Genomic DNA, 20630 nt, shown 5'->3' with positions numbered 1-20630 from the left:
TATTGTTGTGCAACCATCACTACTGTCCCTCTCCAGCACTTTTTCATCTTGCAAAACTGAAACTCTGTCCCCATTAAACTCCAATTTCCCATTCCCCTCTTCTCCCCCAACCCCTGGCAACCAAAATTGATTCTACTTTCTGTCTTATGAACTCTAGGTAGCCCGTGTAATTGGGATCATGCAGTATTTGTCCTCTTGTGATTAGTTTATTTCACTTAACATAATGTCTTCAAAGTTCATTCATATTAGAGCATGTGTCAGAATCTCATTTCTTTTTAAGGATGTGAAATATTCTATTGTATTATTTTATTTCACTTAACATAATGTCTTCAAAGTTCATTCATATTAGAGCATGTGTCAGAATTTCATTCCTTTTTAAGGATGTGAAATATTCTGTTGTAAGTATATACTACATTCTGTTCATCCATTCATCCATTGATGGACACTTGGGTTGCTTCCACCCCTTGGCTATTGTGAATAATGCTATGAGCATGGGTGTAAAAATACCTCTTTGAGTTTCTGCTTTCAATTCTGCCCGGTATAAACCCAGAATTGGAATTACAAACATAAACATTTTGTCCTTGCTGCTGACGGACTGGCTTTCCCCAACCCTGTGTTTATGAATTTGATTTTTTGATCCCAAGTGAAAGACTTTCCTATAGAACTACCATCTCTACAAATTGTTCTCATCATCTCAACCTGTTGAGATAATTAAAGCCATTTACATGAGCTGCTTGCCATTTATGCCTAATTATCATACAGCACAATAGCGATCATTTACATCATTAGCTCTACATCAGATTAACTTGCAAGGCTCTGTGCCAAGCACAAGGTTTGTTTCTCACAAAGCTTGGTCACCTGTCTCCAAATTATGTCAATTAAGGAGAACACTAATGCAGAAAGCAGCCCCAGCCTGGTACATACTCCCTCTCCTACCCACTCCCCTCCCTCTCACCCTTACCTCCCTCTTGTGAATCTCTGCACTCTTCTCTGAGCTTTCTTCCATAGTCTCATTTTTTCTGAGAAATGCTTAGGGTGGCCTCTGGCACGCTGGGGTGGGGTAGTAGGGATGCCAGCTCCAGCTTGTAAGGTCCCCTGGGGGAGGCCAGGAGGGAAGCAGATAGTCAGCAGTGTGGTACATAGATATCATGTGGGGTAAAGGTTTCAATGGAAGAGAAAATTGTAACATTGCTAAGACTGCTACCTGTCCAGGACAGTGGGCCAGGAAGAGGAAAGAGACAGCCAAGCTCTGTTATCGTAATTCCTGTCAACTCTGAAAGTCAGAACTACAAAGGTCCTTGCATCCCTTAGCACCTAGATCCCTATCAGGCCACTCGCATGACATTTCCAGCATCTATCTGTAGGCTGAGGGTAACTGGTGATTTTAAAGTGTTTTGTTTTCCTCGTCTGGTTGTAATACAGAACTCGGCAAGAGGCTCAACCAGAGAAGTGAAATATGGGACAGAATAGCAAATTCATCTGAAGAAAACATCTAATGATTGTTTCCAAAGTTCAGCATGATCCCAAAGCATGCTGTTCCAGTTACCTATCATTTCATAAAAAACTACCCCAAAACTTAATGGCTGAAAACAACCACCAGCTTATTATATCTCACAATTCAACCCAAGTTCAGCTGGCAGAGTCTTCTGTTCCAGGGGGCATTGAAGACGTCCCTTGGTGGTATTCAGCAGGTAGATGCCTGGTCTGGAGGGCTGAAGATGGCTGCAGACCCATCCAATGCCTCAGTGGGGATGGTCGGAAGACTGGTTCAACTGGAATTGTCACCTGGAACACCTATATGTGGCCTCTGCAGCATGCCGATTACCTTGATAATCTCAAGGTAATCAGAGATCTTATGTGGTGGCTCAGGGCTCCAAGAGAGGGGTGTTCTAGTTAACAAGGTCAGAAGCTGCTGGCCTTCTACGCTCTAGCCTTGAAACCACCTAGTCATGTCTGATGTACCCTGTTGGTTGAAACAGTCATAAGCCCACACAGTTTCAAGAGTAGGAAACACAAACTCTACATTTTGATGAGAGGAGGGGCAAAGAATTTGCAGCCATGTTTTAAAGCTGCCATATATGTGAATGTGTGTTTTGAGTGCAGGATGATAAAACCACGCCCGTGCATGCAGTTGTTAACCACACATACCCCACACTGTAGTATTCACAGGGTTATGTGGTTTGGGAGGAGGAAAAAGGCACACCCTCTCAGTGCATCAGAGGTGGATGAAGCATGGCATTTAAGCCAGGCCCTGAAGGATAGGCACTTCATCACAGATGGAGGTGGAGAAGGGACTGTCCGAAACACATGAGCGGAGACATGGCAGCAAAAAGAGCAAGAAAACAATGACATGGGGAAAAAATGACCAGGAGAGGAAGGAGGAGAACCATGAGAGTGTGCTGCAGGAGAAAGTGGCCTCAGGAACCAACATGTGCCCCAACACGTCAAACTGGCAAAGATCAAGGAGGATGTGGTAGGAGGAGCAAGAGTCACAAAGCATGTGGCCGAGAGGGACACTGTAGGATGGTGGAGACTGGGGGTGATTTTTTAGGTAGAGAGAAAGGAGCCAGCAGAGAAGGCGGGATTCAAGTTTCAAGTGAGTAGGAGACCAGCTGATGAGGTAAGGGTGGTTAATGACTTCACCTTGAAAATAAAGAGATGCTTTTTTCCTCAGGGGTAAGAGGAAAGGAAAGAAATGGATTACTGATTAAGAGATTTTGAAGTGCAGAGAAGTAAAGCAGAGGACAGCTTCAATCTTCTGAGTAAAATAGGAGGCAAGCTTATCTACTGAAAGTGAAAAATCACTGAGGAGTATGTAAGACATTTCCATGAAAATTTCTAAATAAATATGAAATGTGCTTTCTTTTCTAGAATTCAGTCAAGTAGGCAAATAGTCAGCTAAGAATTGTAGTAAATAATTGTCAATTCAGTTTATTTTCAATGTTTCTCCTAATTACAAAAATAACATATGTCCACTGTAGAAAATTTGAAAAATATAAAAATGTATAAGAAATAAAAGTAACCTATATACTCCACTATCACCGAAAGACAACTGTTAGGCTTTATTTCTCTGCAGTCGATCTATTATGCAGATAATTCTATTTTATAATAGAAAATACAAATATTTTACATATTTGAGATTCTATATATAAGATTGTATATATTCTATACATAAGATTGCTTATGCTTCAATAGTCTTCAAACACATCTTGAATAGCTATATGGTATCCACGCTGTAGAGATAACATAATTTAACCATTCCCCTATTTTAGAACGTTTAGATTGTTCCTGATTCTCCATTATTTCATATATATATACACACACATATTTCATATATATAATATACATATATATTGTTTATGAACAGTCTTGTCTATAAATCTTTTTTCTTAGGAAAAAATAATCCACATCATGGAGCCAGAACACATAAAATCTTTCATGGCTCTTGAAAACATCTTCAAAAAGGGTGCACCAATTTCTACCCTCACCCATAATAGGGTGGTTCGCTGACCCTCGTCAACATGTGTCACTTTAAAAAGAAACACCACTTGGGAAAGCTCAGTCCCTTCTGGTAGCTGGCATATTGGGACTGTGGACAGCAATAACGAAAATGGAGTGACATAAGTCAAGGCTTCCCAAACGGAGCTGGGAGGCCATTAAGAAGATGGGGCTTATACAAGCACACCACGTCTCTACCCAGATGAAATGGGACTTTGAACTGGGCTTCACTGCTGTCATCTTGACCTTCTTTGAAGAAATATGCCTACTCCCACAGATAAGAACTTTCTGCCTTAAAGATGGCCGTAGCAAGCAACCACATAGAGCCGAGAAGTGACAGTTGTGACCAGTGCCCATCACAAATTTTGCAGAGCAACCTGTGTAATTTATCTTTTTGCCTTCATAAACCCTTTCCCTTTGTCTTCCTTGGAGCACATTTTGGGTTTCTGCCTGAATCGGTGTCTCTCGAATTGCAATTCTAATCACCCAAATAAATATCTGCTGTCTAAATGGTAGTGCTTTTTCTGCTGTGGAGGGAACCTTCCTTCTCTCTTCATGTTTTAAAGAATTAGAGTTCAGTAATGTGAATTTCCCCAAACTCCTTTACCCTCAGGTGCTTTTTGTGAGGGAGTGCGTGGGTGGAAGGAGACGTCTAGGATGCAAGGTGCCTAAGGTCCTGATATTGTCACCATATCCCTGGAGATCGCTCAACCCCGGAGCCCGTAAGACAGGTGAAGGGAAGTAATCCAGCGCTGGCCCGTTCGTGGTAGTGGCTTTGGTTAAGAAGAGATAAGTGGGAAGCAGGTGTCGCTGGATCGGGGCCTTGGACAGGCAGTGCATTGCCCAGAAGTGCCACACACATACACACACACACTCGCAGCCCGCCCGCGGACGGCTCGCTTTGGCTGTTGAACCCGGCAGGGAGCAGGAGGAGCGCGCGCCGCCGGGCCGGGGTGGGCGGCAGCGCCCCCCGCGCACGCGGCGGGACCACGCGGAGGCGGGCGCATCCCGGCGGCCCGCCCCGCCCCTGCGCTCCGGCCAAGTTTGGCGCGCGGTGTCCCTGGGCTCTCGGGTTACCTGAGCCGGCAACCACGTCAGCGCCACATCATCTGGGCTTTTTATATTGCAAGGAAACAGGAAAAGAAGGAAGAAACAGCTCTCCGGAGGGAGCCAATCGCAGGCGGCCGGCGCGGCCGGAGAGCGGGCGGCGAGCGAGCGCGGGCCGGGGGCGGGGCGGCGGGCCGGGCTGCGGCTGGGCCTCGGCGGCAGCGGCGGCAACGGCGGCGGGGGAAGATGCTGCAGTCTCTGGCCGGCAGCTCGTGCGTGCGCCTGGTGGAGCGGCACCGCTCGGCCTGGTGCTTCGGCTTCCTGGTGCTCGGCTACCTGCTCTACCTGGTCTTCGGCGCCGTGGTCTTCTCCTCGGTGGAGCTGCCCTACGAGGACCTGCTGCGCCAGGAGCTGCGCAAGCTGAAGCGGCGCTTCTTGGAGGAGCACGAGTGTCTGTCGGAGCAGCAGCTCGAGCAGTTCCTGGGCCGGGTGCTGGAGGCCAGCAACTACGGCGTGTCGGTGCTCAGCAACGCCTCGGGCAACTGGAACTGGGACTTCACCTCGGCGCTCTTCTTCGCCAGCACCGTGCTCTCCACCACCGGTAGGAGGCCCCCAGCGCCGCGGCCACGCTGCCCCCCGCGCCCCGGCCCTTCCGATCCAACCACCCTGGCCTCTCCAACCCGCCTACCCCCACCCCGACCACCGCGGCCCCTCCAGCCCGCCTACCCCCTCCCCCGCGTCCGGGCCCCTCCTGCGGTGACTCACGGAGGGCAGGCTCCGCCGAGCCGGAAGCCGGCGAGGTGGCCTCAAAACGTGACTTGGGTGTTGCCGCCCGTAACTCTTGGGAAGTGGTCCCTAAACCCTTCGGCCTGGGTGGCTGCAGGGGCTCCATGAGCTGCGTCCTTTTTTCGTGATACCCTACACCGGCCCGTACGGTTCGAATCGGTACCATCCTGGCCGCCGCGCGGCGAGGCAAGGGGATGATGGAAACTAGCCAGTGCTCGGAGCGCGCTCGCCTTCCTCCTGACCCCGTCCCACTGGGCCTGAGGCTGCAGGATCTAATAATAATGCTTTAAAGGGTCACCTTCCGGATAGTGCCGTCTCTTTTGATGGTATTTCTGCTCTTTTCTACCTTGAGGGCGATTTTAGGGGTAGACGAGTGACATCACTCTGCTCTTCGCAGGTGACCTCAGAGCGGACAGGCCGATCCGGTTTCTTTTCAGTGTAGGAGGAGGGGTGAGGGAAGGGAGCATCCGATTGCCTATGATCTGGCAAAATGGGGGCACCCTGATTCAGCAGTTTCTCAACTTTATGTGTGCAAGGCCACCCTTAAACTTCGGAGCGCCACTTCCCCGCACTGCTTACCCTGCAGGATGCTCATGAGCCGAGGAGCGTCCTCGGATGAAGGCGGAGCCCGGGCCCGGCCCGAGCCCGGGCCCCAGGGCGCCGTCTCTGTGCTGGAGTAGATGAATGAAGGCTGAATTTTCCCTGTCGTGGCTGAATGAGGCACATACACCTGGGTAGAGATATTTATAAATTGGTGTTTGGACCCTGGAAAGTATCTCAAAGAGCGTTCAGCGCAGTGCTGGCTTTTTAGCCATGAGATCGAATCTTTGAACAATCTGGGCTTGCACGAGGTCACACGCTTCCTAGTTACCAGCGTAGTCCTGCAATCTGGGCCGTGTGATTTCCCTGCCGGGCACACTTCCTACCCGCCCCCCCCCCCCACCTTTACAGGTTAATCGCTTTGTGTAACTTCAGTTTTCCCTTCTCCCCACCCCTTTCCACCTCCCAGGGTTTATTTTTTCTATAACCCAGTTGATCGTTTTGGTAATGAGCAATAGTACACTATTCACGTAGATCGTGTAAAACAGTGATTCAGAGGTCTGGGGTGAATTGCTAAACTGATGTGTCTACCCTGAAATAAACAGAAGTAGAATTCTAGTTTGTGTTGCTATATTTTTTAAACTGTGTTAAAGGTAGTCCTAAACAAAGACAGACCTGTTATCTTACTTTTTAACTTGGCCAGCCCCACTGTTTAGTTGTGTTTCCACCAGAACGTTCTGTTCCTCAGATCATTTAGAAGTCACCGCCTGTCTTGTGGAGTTTGTGCATTCTCTGCCGAAGTGTTTGCCCTGAGCTACAAAAGGTCTACAGCTGGGTCCCAATGTTCAGGAGACGTTGTGAAGAATGATAACTTTGAGTACTTTCTAAGTAATGGTATTTTAAAGATAGAACCGGAATAAGAACAGGATTATGAGGAAAAGAACATATTGAGTGTGTCTGGGTGAGATTTTCCATCACTGACACAACTCATGTATATTCTCAACATCATATGCACCTAATTAAGTGTCAAAAATATTAGTTTACGTCTTGAATAGACGATTATGTCCCAGATTCCCTCCCGTCCCTTTTTTTAATTAGGAAAACCTGCAGTTCTTGTAAAAAAGAAAAAAGTGTGGGATAGATGTCTTATTATTGGTATTCAGATTGCGTTGTATTTACTAGGAAGGTCTGTATTCATGGAAAACAAGAGTTCATTTAGGAAGTCAGTGCAAGGGGCGCTTAAGGATAAACTAGATGAAAAAGATGCCTCCCGGTGTGTAAAATTAGCAAATCAATGAATTCTTGTCATTGATGGAATAGAGTTGAATTTATTAATTCAAATAGAATTCTAATAAAATTTGGAATTCCATCCTAAGTCAAAGAGACTCTTCTCTTGGTTTCATACTGTTATCTGACACGTTTGATGTTCCACGTGGGGTCAAAACACTGGTTTTTGTGGCAGAGGATCAGGCAATTTTTAAAGCTAGTGTACGTCATTACTAGAAAAATATTTTCTGGAAAAGTATCCAACAAGTCAAATGAATTGGAATTGTGGTTCATGCTTCTCCTTTGGGTGGATGTTAGACGTGCTGTAGTTTTTGTTGCTCTGTTGTCGTTGTTAACTCTTCTAGCCCTGTTGATGGCAAATCGCTGAGATAATCGTTGCCCAGTCAGTGCAGTCAACCCTTGGCTTGTCTAGAATGGTAACTATGGGCATTACGAAGATGCTATCCTGGGTAGTCATCATTGTTATAGAGAAACACGAATGCACTTATGTCAGAGTCTTCTCCTCCCAGAAAGTACAAGCTTTTGTTTCTGGAAGGAACGGGGTGAAGTCTTCATGGTCTTTTTGGAAGAAGCCTTAGATTGGTAATTCAGCAATGTTGTCCTCATTTTCTGCTCTGCAAAGGACTTTGAATTATTTCCAGCAAACAACTTAACATTTCTTTACTTCTCTTTGATTAAAAAAAGATATAGCAACATCTCCATAGGAACCATATCAGAATGGAAGAAAGAGTGCAGTACCCTTTGACCTTTTCAAAAGGAAGGGCTATATGAAAATAAAAGGAGGTATTATAGACTGAGGTATTTTCCACATCACTTTTATAATGTGATTGTTTTTCAAGGATGAAAGAAATAATGTGTAGGTGACACTTGGGGAGTAAGAAATAATTTTTATTCAAGTTATCGTTAGTTGCCGTATAAACATTTGAGCAATCTCATTCATTCTTAGTGTCACCCTACAAAACCAGAAACCAGCGTAAGAAGCAAAGTGTTTATTTGGAAGCAAAGAATGGTAGTTTGGGGAGCACAGATGTAAATAGAAACCCAAATACTGTCTGGATTACAGGAGAGGGGCTTAGGGTTTTAATGGGAAAAAGGGAGGATCAAGTATTAAGGAAGAGTTAGTTCATGGGTGCTAGATAAGGTGAGGCCAGGTTCACAGAATGGCTTAGGATCAGTCATCAGGCAACAGGCTAGACTTGTACTTCATTGATCGGTCATCAGCAAAGTCAAATATCATCAGTTCTTACAAACAGGATATTCTTGTCCTTACCAGCTTCTTGGAATGTTGGCAGTTAGATTCCGTTGGGAAGATAAAACAGGACATGGCAAGGCAGTTCCTCTGGAATGGCCGCTCCGGCTCTATTTTAATATGGCTCCACTCATGTCATCTTTCACATTAAGAACAATTCTTCAGGTCATTTTACTGTAAGTTGGCTCCTTTGTTCATCGCCTTAAGCAAGCCGATAGCATGATGGTGAATGGTAAAAATACAGTTTTTGAATGCGTATGCCTATAAAGCCGCTGCTACCTTTTGCTGCTTTGTAAAGGTGGGTTCTACGTGATAACAGCCTAGTCCCCGCTTCTATCAGTTGTAGGCGTGGTGCCCGTTGTCAGGATGCTGCCTTATCCCTGTCTATGAAGAGACGTTCGGAAACTCTTACTTGAAGTGCTCAGGAAAGGACCTTAATTTGGCTTGTTTCGCAGTGGCCTCTGCTTCGGTCCGGTCCAGAGCTCCTACAATTGATCCTTCGTTTTCAGATTGTTTTCAGTAGGAGAAATGTTTTCTTATTAACAACGGGTATATGTTGTGCTTTTAGAATAGAACAGGGTGGGCAAACTTTGGCTCCTGGGCCCAGTCTGACCGACCACCTGTTTTTGTGCAGCCTGAGCTGAGAATGGTTTTCGTATTTTCAAATGGCTGGAAAAAATTTTTTTAAGGTTCCTGACACATTGAAGTATTATGAAAATCAAACTTCAGTGTCCATAGAAAAATTGTTTTGGTGTACAGCCATACCCATTTGCTTTATACCGTTTATGGCTGCTTTTGAGTTACAGTGACAGAATTGAGTAGTTGTGACAGAAACCATATGGCCGCAAAACCTAAAGTATCACCTATCCTTTTGCGGAGAAACTTTACTGAAGTCTGCTTTAGAATAATACTTGGATGGAACTCGAAGTCAGGATTCTAAGTGCTTCACTTCCTTTTGGGAAACTTTCTTTAAGACAATTAGCTTCTCAGACCTCTTTGTGCTGTTTTTAAAGTGGAATGCAACATTTAAATTATCCTCTACCACCCCCAACCACTTTCCACACAAATGATTATTATAGGTTGGCACTAGTTTTTGGTCAAATTTATGATTCTGCCTTTTTTTTTTTAACGGTAACAAAGCTAACCTTCACACTGGGATTATCTTATTGAAAATGTGCAGTAAAGAATATATTATATTTGGAACAGAATGACAACAAGGAAAGAAATTCTGCCAAAAACACACAAGCAGACTCTGTCAGCCGGAAGGGAGGTCTGAACTCCCACACACTGAAGTTTGCGCTCTGTGTTCACAGGACAGCCTTTGGTCTCAGTTTTGAGCCTTTGTATTTTGATTCTAACAGATTTAATGATCTGCCCCTAACGGGTGAAAGAAGGAAGGCACAGCTACAGACAAACATAAGTGAAAGGTCATGAAAAGACAACACCTTAAGAACCAGAAAAATAAAATGGTGTTTCCACATACATTTATTGAACACTTTATGCGTGCCAGGCAATGTTTATGTGTATTGTCTTCCATATGTTACAAGGGACTAATGAGGTATAGGTGTCATTGTCCTCACTCTGCAGAGGCTGAAACTGAAGTCTGGACTGAGTAACTTTTCTGCCTAGGGCACAAAGGTAGAAGTGACATGGCTTTAATTTGAATTCAGATGTGTCTGATTTAAGAACATGAGTTTACCTAGTGTCTGGGTATAAGAGTTGTTACCAGCTAATTGTGTTTCCTCAAAATTCATATGTTGAAGTCCTAACCCCAGTACTTCAAAATGTGACTGTATATTTAGAGATAGGGGCTTTAAAGAGGTGATTCAGTTAAAATGAGGACACAATGAGAAGGTAGCCATCTGCAAGCCAAGGACAGAGGCCTCAGAAGAAACCAAACCTGCCAACACCTTGATCGTGGACTTCCAGCCACCAGAACTGTGAGAATTTAAATTTCTGCTGTCTAGGCCACTCAGTCTGTGGCATTTTTAGGTCTTTATTGTTGCAATCAACAATTTCATATGTCTGAATAGGGCATCGGTGTCTTAGAACACAGTATAATAATTGACAGCCTTGATTTATCAAGACACATACTTCAGCATGCTTCTATTTAAGAAGGCCGAGAAGTATGTAATAGATCCTAGAAACGTTTGCACCCAATAATGGTCAAGGAGAGTAGATATTAGTGTTTAATGTATAAACACATACCTGTTTGTAAAATACCAGTTCTTTAGTATTTTGCAGGTTCTTTTTTTCCAAAACTAAATTTGCTGTTATCTCTGCCTATTTTATGGCATGTGGAACATACTGTTGCTATTATTGATGATGATAACTTGAAAGAAATTATATGTTTGCTTTTAGGACACAACTGTAAGTCTTGTCGAGACTTCAGTCTTTGTACCAGTGACTTAGTGGGAAATCTGGTGCCTCTGAGGACAAGTCGTTTTATGGCGCTGCTCGTTGGACTGTCTTGGGGGCAGAGCATCTGTCGTCTGTAGAGTAGAGGAATACTGTGAGGTTGACGCATATGACATTGCTGGTGCTCAAGTATTTTGACCCATAACAATGGCGATTTCATGTGGATCAACTTACTACAAGTTGGTTTCAGAGACAGAGACACCGTCTCCATCATATGCTCTCTGGCATAGTCAGAGTTGCACTGTGCGAGATTTTATTCTCAAGAGATGTCATTAGATCCCAGTTGTAGCCAGATCCATGAAGTACTTAAGTACCTCTCCATTGACTGTGCTGTGTTCACCTTGCCTGTTACTGGTGGGAGACAAAGGTGGTCTCCGTATCAAAAAAGCAGGCAGCTTTAGGGGTTGTCTTGGGTGTCTTCTCGACTCTCATCACAGTTCTGTCTCCTGGACTCAGTTTGTGCTCTGATTTTTTTTGGTTCATTCTGGATGGATTCCTTGTCATCAGAGTTGGTGGCTGCTCGCTGTCAGTGCAGGGTTGTGCCCCGACCCGAGGTCAGAATGCAGAAGAAGGTGAAGGGGGAATTGGAGGTGCAGAGGGAATGCATCTGAAAGGACTCTCCCGGAGCCTGATTCTCTTCTGAGATGAAGCCGACCAGCATTGTTCTTTTCTAGCGGAGTTCATGACTCCCTTCTTTCGTCTGTGAAATAGCATCAATTTTTATATTAAAAAGATTAATTGGGTTATGTTAGACGTGGGCAGTGTTTTCTAACTGGCTACTGTCTGTTGGTCCCAGATCAGATTCTAACTGTTTGCATTGACTCTTCTGGCTGAGGTTTTGTGAAATAAAGCCTGTGCTTGGAAGGCTTAGTGGCTTCAGGTTTTGGCACCTGGTGATGAGCTGTAGGCAGAAAGCTCCCGGGGAACTCAGAGACCTGGGTAGTGCAGAGTCAAAATAACCACGGCTCGTGGGTGCAGAGCCAAGGAAGCCAAATTACGCAGAATAAAAAGTGCTAGTTTTCATTTCTCTGAGTGTGGTCAACCTATTGCACATTAGAAATAAGAATTGGAGGCTCTAGTTAGAATACTCATCCTTTGTTAATGCCTAGGTGGCATTGTGACCCGAGTTGAACTATTTGCTCAAGTTGATGCCTCGGTCCCCTTGCCACTCAGCGTTATGAAAGCCTCTTTGAGGTTCATTCCGACTCTGGTTTCATTCTTTGGTCTGCAACACAGTCCGTAGGGGGTCTTTAGTCCAAACACGCACTGAGGCGTAGAGAGGCGCCGGTGTCCAGGAAAGCGTGCTGCCCGGGGGCATGCTGAGCTAGGCGCACACAGCACGGGGGCTGCAGAGAAGCAGCTTCTGCTCTCTCTTCCCCAACCCACACCCCATGTCTTCCTGCTCTTTCCCATAAAGTCACCTTCTGCCTGCTGGTTCCTGTAACACCTTATATACCACTTATATTGGAATATTCTATCTTCTATGACAGCACTTACCACCTTGTACCGAAATTATTTGTTTTCATATCTCCCCTCCCCAAAGGTTAGTCTTGAGGATGAGTGCTGTCTTGGCCTCACTTTGCATCCGTTGCCCTCAGTAGGTCCTCAGTAAGTGCACATTTAAGGCACATTTCTTCTCATGTCTGTCTGTCTTCTCCTCTGTAATATGAGGAAGGTTCCAAAGATGGTATTCATTTTCAAAAGATAGAATTTCGTTGTCTTGATGAGGAAACAGGCCCACATTGCTTGAATGACTTTAAAGTTATTACTATAGAAACAATTCTCTTGAGTGCCTCACGTCTCCTCAGTGCACTGTGCAAGGCCCAGGTGGTCTAAGAGAGACGAGGCATGCTTTCTGCAGCAAGTTTTCATTGAGCATTTGGGTGCACCAAGCACTGCTCTAGGCTCTTGGGATCTTGCCTTCTTGGATCTGTCCATTTGTAGGGGGAGGGAGTTACAGTAAACAAGATAACCAGGAAAAATGCATAGTGCGTTACATGCAGTTAAAGTGTTAAGGAGAGGCGTCCTGCCACAAAGCGAGCCAAGGAGATATGGATGTATATTAGTGTGTGCTTGGGGGCGGGGGGTTGGGGGTGGCATTTGAGTAAAGAACTGAAATGGGGGGTGCATTTTACAGATATCTAGGGAACTGTGTTCTAGAACAAAGTCCTGTATTGGAGGCGCAGCTAGAAAAGCATTGTGGCTGGAGCTGAGCAGGAGGGGAAGTGATAAGGTCAAGGGAAGAGTAAGGGGCAGGTGGCGCAGGATGTCCTTGGCCTTGGCAAGGCGTGTGCGTTTCTCTGAGGGAGGTGGAAAGCTCTGGGAGATTTTGAGCGAAGGAGTAACGTGATCTGGCCGAGTGTCCTAACAAGTTCACTCTGGGGCAAAGGTGGAAGCAAGGGGCCTCAAAGGGGCTGTAACAAACCCAGGTCAGGCCTGGTGGTGGCTTAGGGCAAGGCAGTGGAAGTAGGTGGTGAGAAGAGGTCAGATTTTGGATACCTGTTGATGGCAGAACCAACAGGATTTGCTGATGGATTGGATGTGTGAGGATTGGATGAATGATGGATGGAGGAGAGAGAAGAAGAGAGTCAAGAATGACCCCTAGGTTTTTGGTCTGAGCCCCTGGAAGCGTGGAGAGAGAGAGGGAAGGCCCGGGAAGGAGCAGGGTTTGGGTGGAGAGTCTCAAGCTCAGTCGTGGGCCTGTTGAACGTGAGATCCCTACTGGGTGTTCCGGGGTCTACATGAGGCATGCATTTACTCCATTGTGCTATCTCGAGGGCCATACGTAGTTAACAGTGCTTCCATTTGTACAGCGTGCCGCAACTTCAAGCTCCATCACATGTCATTTATCTGACTGCAGAGGTTGGGGAAGGCTTCAGAGGGGTGGTAGCTGAACTTGGCCTTGAAGGAAAAAGAGAGTGTCAGTACTGGAGAGAAGAGGGAAAAGGTATTCCAGATGAAAAATGTGAATTCTCCGGGCTGAGTTGCCCTTTGATGAGTACATCTAACAATAGTTTAAACTACTTCAAATTCCAGGCTAAGAAATAGTATCTAAACTATAATATTGTTTTCTAATTTAATACTATGTAAGGCTATGTGGAAAACTCAACGGGGGCGAAAAGGCAGAAGGATTTGCTTCATCTTTTCTTAAATTTAACAATAGGATATTTAGTAGTTGATATAATTATAATTATATATATATAATATATAACAATATAAAATTTACATTGTATATAATCCAAAGAATAACAATAAATATCTTCAGTACATTTTAGGAGGAGCTAAGATTAAATAGTTACCAAGGAATCAATCCAGGTCATTTCTTGTTTTACAGAAGTAAGAAAAACCTGATTTTTGTTCCCCCACAAGCGATCTAACATTTTAGGAATCTATCAGCTTCAAATAAACACATTTACAGTTTGTAACAGATGGGAAAACTATCATGTGACGCTGAAAACCACCTGAGTAATTTTCATTTCTTGTAATTTTCATTTCTTCCGTATGTTTTTGAATTTGCTGGTTTACCGTTTGAAATGATGCCATTCAAATAATATGGCTCCCCGCTTGTCGTGGATGATCTAAACATCCTCTCCTTTTCTCAAATACTGAATTTTTGATGTCGCCTCAGCTTGTGAATAATGGGAGGGAAAGCGGAATGTTTGAAGCTAGAATTAAAAGGTTAAAACGTTCTTGTAACTCAAATTCTTCAAAGGGCTGAGCACCGTTACCAAGGCACTCAATTATTTAAAGACCATGGTTAGGTGGATTAAGTTAATTAAAGAAGCTAGAGAGGCTGTTCTGGAGCTGCCTCCGTGTCAGACCGCCGAACGGAGAGATTCTGAGCAGCTAGAGGAGCCCCCCACATCACGCCCTACCTGCCACCCGGTGCTGTGACACGAGCCGTCACAGCAAAGCAGCCTCCCGCCCACGGCCAGCCCGCACAGGTGCACCGCGCGGCGGGAGGGTGCGCATCACTCCCACCCGCTCGCACCCTGGAACAGCAGGGAAGAACGCTGTCGTGTGGACGAGCAATCTGCCATCCGCTTGGCCCATCTTCAGCTCCCCGGCCTCCGCAGTGAGTCTCATGTTTAAAAATCGAGCCAACGAAGACGGAAAGAAAGAACAAAACTGAAATTACAACCGCAAGAAAAAACAAACTTCTGCTCATAGTTTATGGAGCGTGACCAAAACCTACATTTGTCCTTCCAGCAACTCTGGCTGTCACCTCTTTTTTGTAACGGTAGTCTGAATGAGGCTAAAAAAGACATATTTGGTCCCTGAAGTTGCTCTTCAAGATTTCCTCTCTCACTCCCTCACCACTGTGTTTTGTGTGTTGATCTGTGCCGGTCGTCTCCTGCCCTGGTGGGGCCGGGTCCTGTTACCCAGGGCTGGTGGTGTAGTGTGTGTCTGAGGAATTTCTTCTGCCATCCTGGTCTGTCCGTCTTCAGTGTCCCAGTCCCCGCACACGGCCAGCCGAGGGCAGGAGCACCCCAGGGCAGTGTTCCCTCATGACCATGGGCAGGGCCGGCTTTTTTTTTGCCTCACCAGCCCAGGGAGTGGCAGTGTGAAGGACGATTGTCATCCATGATATCAGACTGAATTAATATTAAAAGAAGTACAGCCTGATTGAGTGAAAAGTGAGAATCATGAATTATTTTTAGGGAGAATTTTACTTTCAGATACTGAGTGACTCTACCTGGACTAAGTAAATGTTGCTTAGAAGTTTTCTTTGGGGAACTTTAAAAATAAGCCAGGGGGCTTCAGCGAAAGCTGTTGGAGATGGAAGATGTGAAAGCATGGATCCGGGCACCAGGAGGCCTGCCTTCTCTTCAGGGAAGTCACGGTCAACAAAAACTCATTGATAATTTCTCTAGAGCTCAGTTGTTTCCTCTCTACAATGAAAAGGCTGGATAAGATCTTCTTCCAACTCTAAAGTTCTATGAAGTGTTTACTGAGGACATATCTACTCTGTGCCCAATATGTGGAGACACAGAAAATATCATCAAGGGACAGTCACTGACCTCAAAGAGCCCAGTCCTGCTGGGGAGACTAAACTGAAACATAAAGCTGTTAGAGAGCTGCATGGGGTGTCGATGCCTCTCTGCTGACTTGTGTGGGGCCCTGGTAACAGCTGTCGGTTTTTGAGGGGGTGACCAGTGTGGGCCGATGTGTTCAGAGAAGCTTCACGGAGGAGGTGACTTGAGATGAACACGAAACATGGGTCAGGTTTGGTCGGGTGGCGCAGAGGAAAGAGGGCTCTTAGGAAAGGGACATATGCTCAGCACAGATACCCCAAGAGGAACAGAGCCTGGCCTTAGAGAGAGAGTGAGGGTGCCAGCCTCGCAGAGGCAAGATCTCCCTCCCTCCCTGTTGGCAGGCGGCTCCTACGAGGCCTAAAGGTGTGGAGGTGGAGGGCCTTGAATCTGGAAAGTGGAGTTTGCAGTTGACTCCGTGGGCCCTAGGGAGCCACAGTATGTTCCTGACCAGGGTTGGCCAGACCCCAGACGTCAGGTGAGCTTCCAGGGGACAGAAAGGGAGGCTCTGGGGGAGCTGGGTCCCTCACCCCAGATTCTCATGGATTCAGCTATAAAATGATGAATAAGCTCTCAAGGGGGTGCCATAAATGTTACTTGTCATTAGTAAGTTAGTTACAAATGGGCATTTCTAAATAGTTTTGAAAAGTTCTAAGCAGAATAGCCATTCCCCAGACCATGTTTATACTACTAATTGACTTTAAATAAATTTCTTTTTGGCATACTAAAATCTCAACCTTAATCCAGTTCCCGAGTCACCAAGCTGTAACTTAAGGAAGCTTTTTGTCTGTAAAAGAAAGACAGATATTATAAATGCAATTCTTTGTATTTTGTTATTGTTCAAGGTAATTTCTCATTGTGTTGGACTCAGAATAAGGATGTGTGGCTTCTCTTTAATCCCTTAGTATTTTCATTTTTGCTTAAGGGCATCCAATATTGAAAGTCAATTCTTGCTTCACAAGGAAGCCGAGGTGACAGAACTGCTGTATGAAAACTCATAAATGCTTTGAGGAAAAGGCACCAGTTAGTATAGATTTTTAAATTTATAATCTTCCTCTGTTTTCTTCCTCATCAGATGTGATTTTGTTTTTAACCACACACGTGATCACACTTGCAGAGTCTCCTTTTCCTGCTTGCTGCCTTATTCAAAGGCTGTGAACTCAAGAAGTGAGTTCCCTATTGAACCCACACATGCACAGGTGGTTCTCTTAGCCAAGGTATTTCCATAGTTTGTAGGCAAGTCTGGGAGACATACCGGTGTGTGGAAATGTTTGACAAGCAAAGCAAGGTTGATCAGATTTTTTATTCTCTTAAAGACCTGCCGTCTAACCTCCAAGGATTCACTCTGGCAAATCTGTGCCAAGCACACTCGTCCAGGGCTCCTTAGTCACAGGTACCCTCAGAGCAGTGAGAAAATGCACATATCGCGCGCTTGCAGCAAATGAGAGGGAGAGCTTTTGCAATTGAAAAACAATTAGAGTAAGTTAAATATTATTGCTATAATAATGTCACCCTTACTTCCATCCTGATATGCTTTCTTGAAAAGGAAAAAGCCATGCATTACCTCTGGCCCTGAGAATTCAGCATCATCCACAGTCTGTCTTATTAATACCTCTTTTAGGTGTGATGGTCACTGAAGATTGTAGTGTTGTTTCCCTTTGCCACCAAATGGTGAGGTTCTGACCACATCATGGTGTGGCCATAAGTGTGGGCCACTCATTGGATGTCTAATGTCTGTTTAGCTGTTGGGGAAAAGGATGAGAATGACGGCTCCAAGGCACCAAGTTTAATTAGGCCCACCTCACTACGTTTCTCCTTGATGATAGGATTTTAAGCCCAATAGTTATCAGCTCAAAAGCAGAAGACATTAAGTCCAGTTGTGTTTTGATACCTTGAAGAGAATGTGCTGAGCTCACCGTGGACTTAATTGAATTTCTCCTCACCTGTGTGCACGATGGTTTTGAAAGCCACCCTGCCTTCTATCTAAGAGTGCAATAAAGGCCTCCCCCCATGTCTTTCTACTTGGCATGTTTTAAAAGGTGGCACAGGGAAACAGTTCATTTGTCTTCTAGTTTCTCCAGCCTCCATGAATTTTCTCTCCTGTGAAATGAGGCTGGGCTAGAATCTGGCTGTGTGTCCTAAACATCCTCACCGTGCTCACACGTTAGGCTCATTCCGGTGTTTGGCCTCATTAAGTGCTGATCGGTTCAGCCTCTTCCCCAGGGGGTAATCCTCCATTTCCCAATAAATGCAGCGGTAGAGAGACTTGTATCATCCAGAAATTTCAGCTGCTGAGACTGTCTTTCTAGTTTGGTCCCCTTTGGTTCGGGCAGAGGGAACCGCTGTGCTAGTCCTTAGAGAGGTGACATAGCTCATCCTGGCCGTAGACCTGAAAGCCGTGACGTCCAGCAGCACAAACCAGACAGCATTTGCCCAAGACGCCATGACAAAATGCGCTCCCTCGCACTTGGCTCCACGTGTGCTGCTGTGCTTGTTGGAGAAGGAAAGTGTTGCTTTGTGTGCTAAGTGGGAGTGTGACATTTGGCCGAAGAGCTTCTTAGCATGGGTTAATTTGTGCTGTCTGCTCGGTTCAGCCAATGTTCTCTTTATTCCCCTGAAGGCCGCTGCCTAAGTTAATGATTCCTTTCCTGATGTGTTCTGCACGAATTCACTTTTACATAGACATAGTTGCCCTGTTTTCTACATTTTTTTTCCTAAAAATATCAACTCTAATTTGAAGCTCACAAGTTTTGACATGCGAACAACCAAATTACCTGATTATATCAGGGAGACGGTTTTGTTAGTAATTTTGACCAGGTAGGATGGGAAGGTCAGTTAATGGCCAGAGGCCTCAAGGGTCCACTTTTTCATAATCTTACCAATACTGGATTTCGTCTTTTTTTTTTTAACTGCCAGCAGTCCCTGGCAAGATCAGTGTAGACACTGCTGCTGGCACTCCTGGCAGTGGCTTGTCCCCTGTTTGTGGCTTGGACTTCACAAGCGGATTTGGTTCAGTGATTCCAGTAATTACTCTCGCTTGCTGACCACATGCTGCAGCCCATGCACTGGCCGTGGCTCCTCTGTCCTTCACTTTATTGGGTGCTTCTGCTGTCCATACTCTGATTTTGAAGGTCTCGGCCACTCTCTGATTATCCTGGGGTTTGTGCAAACTCTTTTCAGAAGGAGCCCACTGTGCAACTTCCTGGCCTGCAACCCTGCTTTCTTTGTCCTCCAGCTTTTCTTCCTCATCAGAGTTCTTGGTGGTTCAGCCGTTAGAATTTAGTTTGGGGGAGCTTGTCATCTTTTAAGCAGTCTTTTCCTTTGGAGATCATACTCTCTATTCTCAGGAATGTTCTGGAGCCCATCCTCCCAATGTCTAGTGTCTCCCTGTAGCTCTACATCAGAGCTTCCTCGTTGGCCCTTACATAGGCTGGGTTAGTTACGGTTAACTTTGGTTTGACTGCATGTGTCATTTCAGCGAAACTTGTAGTGATCGCTAACGATTGAATTGTATGAAATAGCAATGAAATCCTTGAGAAACGTGGAGTCGAGAAGAGCTTAAAGCAATACTGGCTCATTTTGTGACCCTTAGAAATCTACCCTATATTGGATGGACCTGTCATTTACATCCTTATGACAAGTGTAAAACAGTAAAAGTATGTAAAAAAAATAAAAACATTTTAAGAAGAAAATTCCATTAGAGTCTGTGTTTATAGGGCTCTTCCCCAGGGCATTTTCATGTAGGTAAGTACATTAAAATAAGCCAGATTAACATGGTATACTTAGGAAATGTTGATAGCCCAATAAACCTAATGTTTGTTTTTCTGATGAAGTCAGGAAATATTCTTTTTTAAATCCTTTTATTTTTATTTTATTTTTTATTATTTGTTTTTTGAGGAAGATTAGCCCTGAGCTAACTGCTGCCAATCCTCCTCTTTTTGCTGAGGAAGACTGGCCCTGAGCTAACATCCGTGCCCATCTTCCTCCACTTTATATGTGAGACGCCTACCACAGCATGGCGTGCCAAGTGGTACCCTGTCCACACCAGGGATCCGAACTGGTGAACCCTGGGCCACGAAGCAGAACGTGCGCACTTAACCGTTGCGCCACCAGGCCGGCCCCAAGAAATATTCTTGAATCTAAGAATATCTGACTTCATTACATTCCTTAAACTGTCAATTTTGTCAGACGGAATTCGGGGTCCTGTTTAATCCCTCCGTATAGAGGAATAAGATCGTGGTGCGAATTTTTCTAATATCCTGAATAATACCCTATAAAATATTACATGTACTTGGTGTTTAGGACAGTCAGAGAAGGAAATGATCTTTGGTAGTTTCTGGTGTCTAAAATTCCATGCTCAGTTTTTTAGAGGATAGTTTGTGTTGTTTTTGTTTGCAGTTGGGAGGGAAGATTTGAAAGGAGGAGATAACAAAAAACACGCGATTTCAGAAGGAAACTCTGAGCCTCCTCGGTCGTAGGTGCCAAGGGCGACCATTCCAGCTTTCAGCACAGGGAAAGCGGAGTTAGAGTAATTATAAGTCCACAATGAAACAGTAGCCCCACTTTTCCATTTACTGAGTATTCACTGGGTACAAGAAATTGTGAAGACAGACGTTTAGCAATGACAACGAATAAGACAAGGCGGGGATAATAAGCAGTATATACACTTACTGACACTTTGATATTGCCTTTCAGTTTTTTGATTGCTAAAGTGTGTGGGTAGCAGGGCAGACCTTCATTATCCCTGTTTGACAGAAGTGGAATCTGAGGCC

General features: G+C 45.1%; 1 protein-coding gene across 1 annotated transcript in view; it reads left to right on the top strand.

The window, feature by feature from the left end:
• Positions 1-2505: 2505 nt before the first annotated feature.
• KCNK1 (potassium two pore domain channel subfamily K member 1) overlaps positions 2506-20630 on the top strand; it is a 51316-nt gene continuing 33191 nt past the window's right edge. The window contains exons 1-2 of the mRNA XM_044758804.2: positions 2506-2620; positions 3394-5146. Of these exons, the coding sequence (XP_044614739.1) occupies positions 4792-5146 (355 nt within the window). The 5' untranslated portion in view covers positions 2506-2620; positions 3394-4791. The remainder of the gene's footprint in view (positions 2621-3393; positions 5147-20630) is intronic.

This window comes from Equus asinus, chromosome 2, assembly GCF_041296235.1.
Source record: "Equus asinus isolate D_3611 breed Donkey chromosome 2, EquAss-T2T_v2, whole genome shotgun sequence".
In the NCBI taxonomy this organism is placed as follows: Eukaryota; Metazoa; Chordata; class Mammalia; order Perissodactyla; family Equidae; genus Equus; species Equus asinus.
Note: the sequence above shows the minus strand (reverse complement) of the source record. Positions and strands in the feature narration are given on the sequence as shown.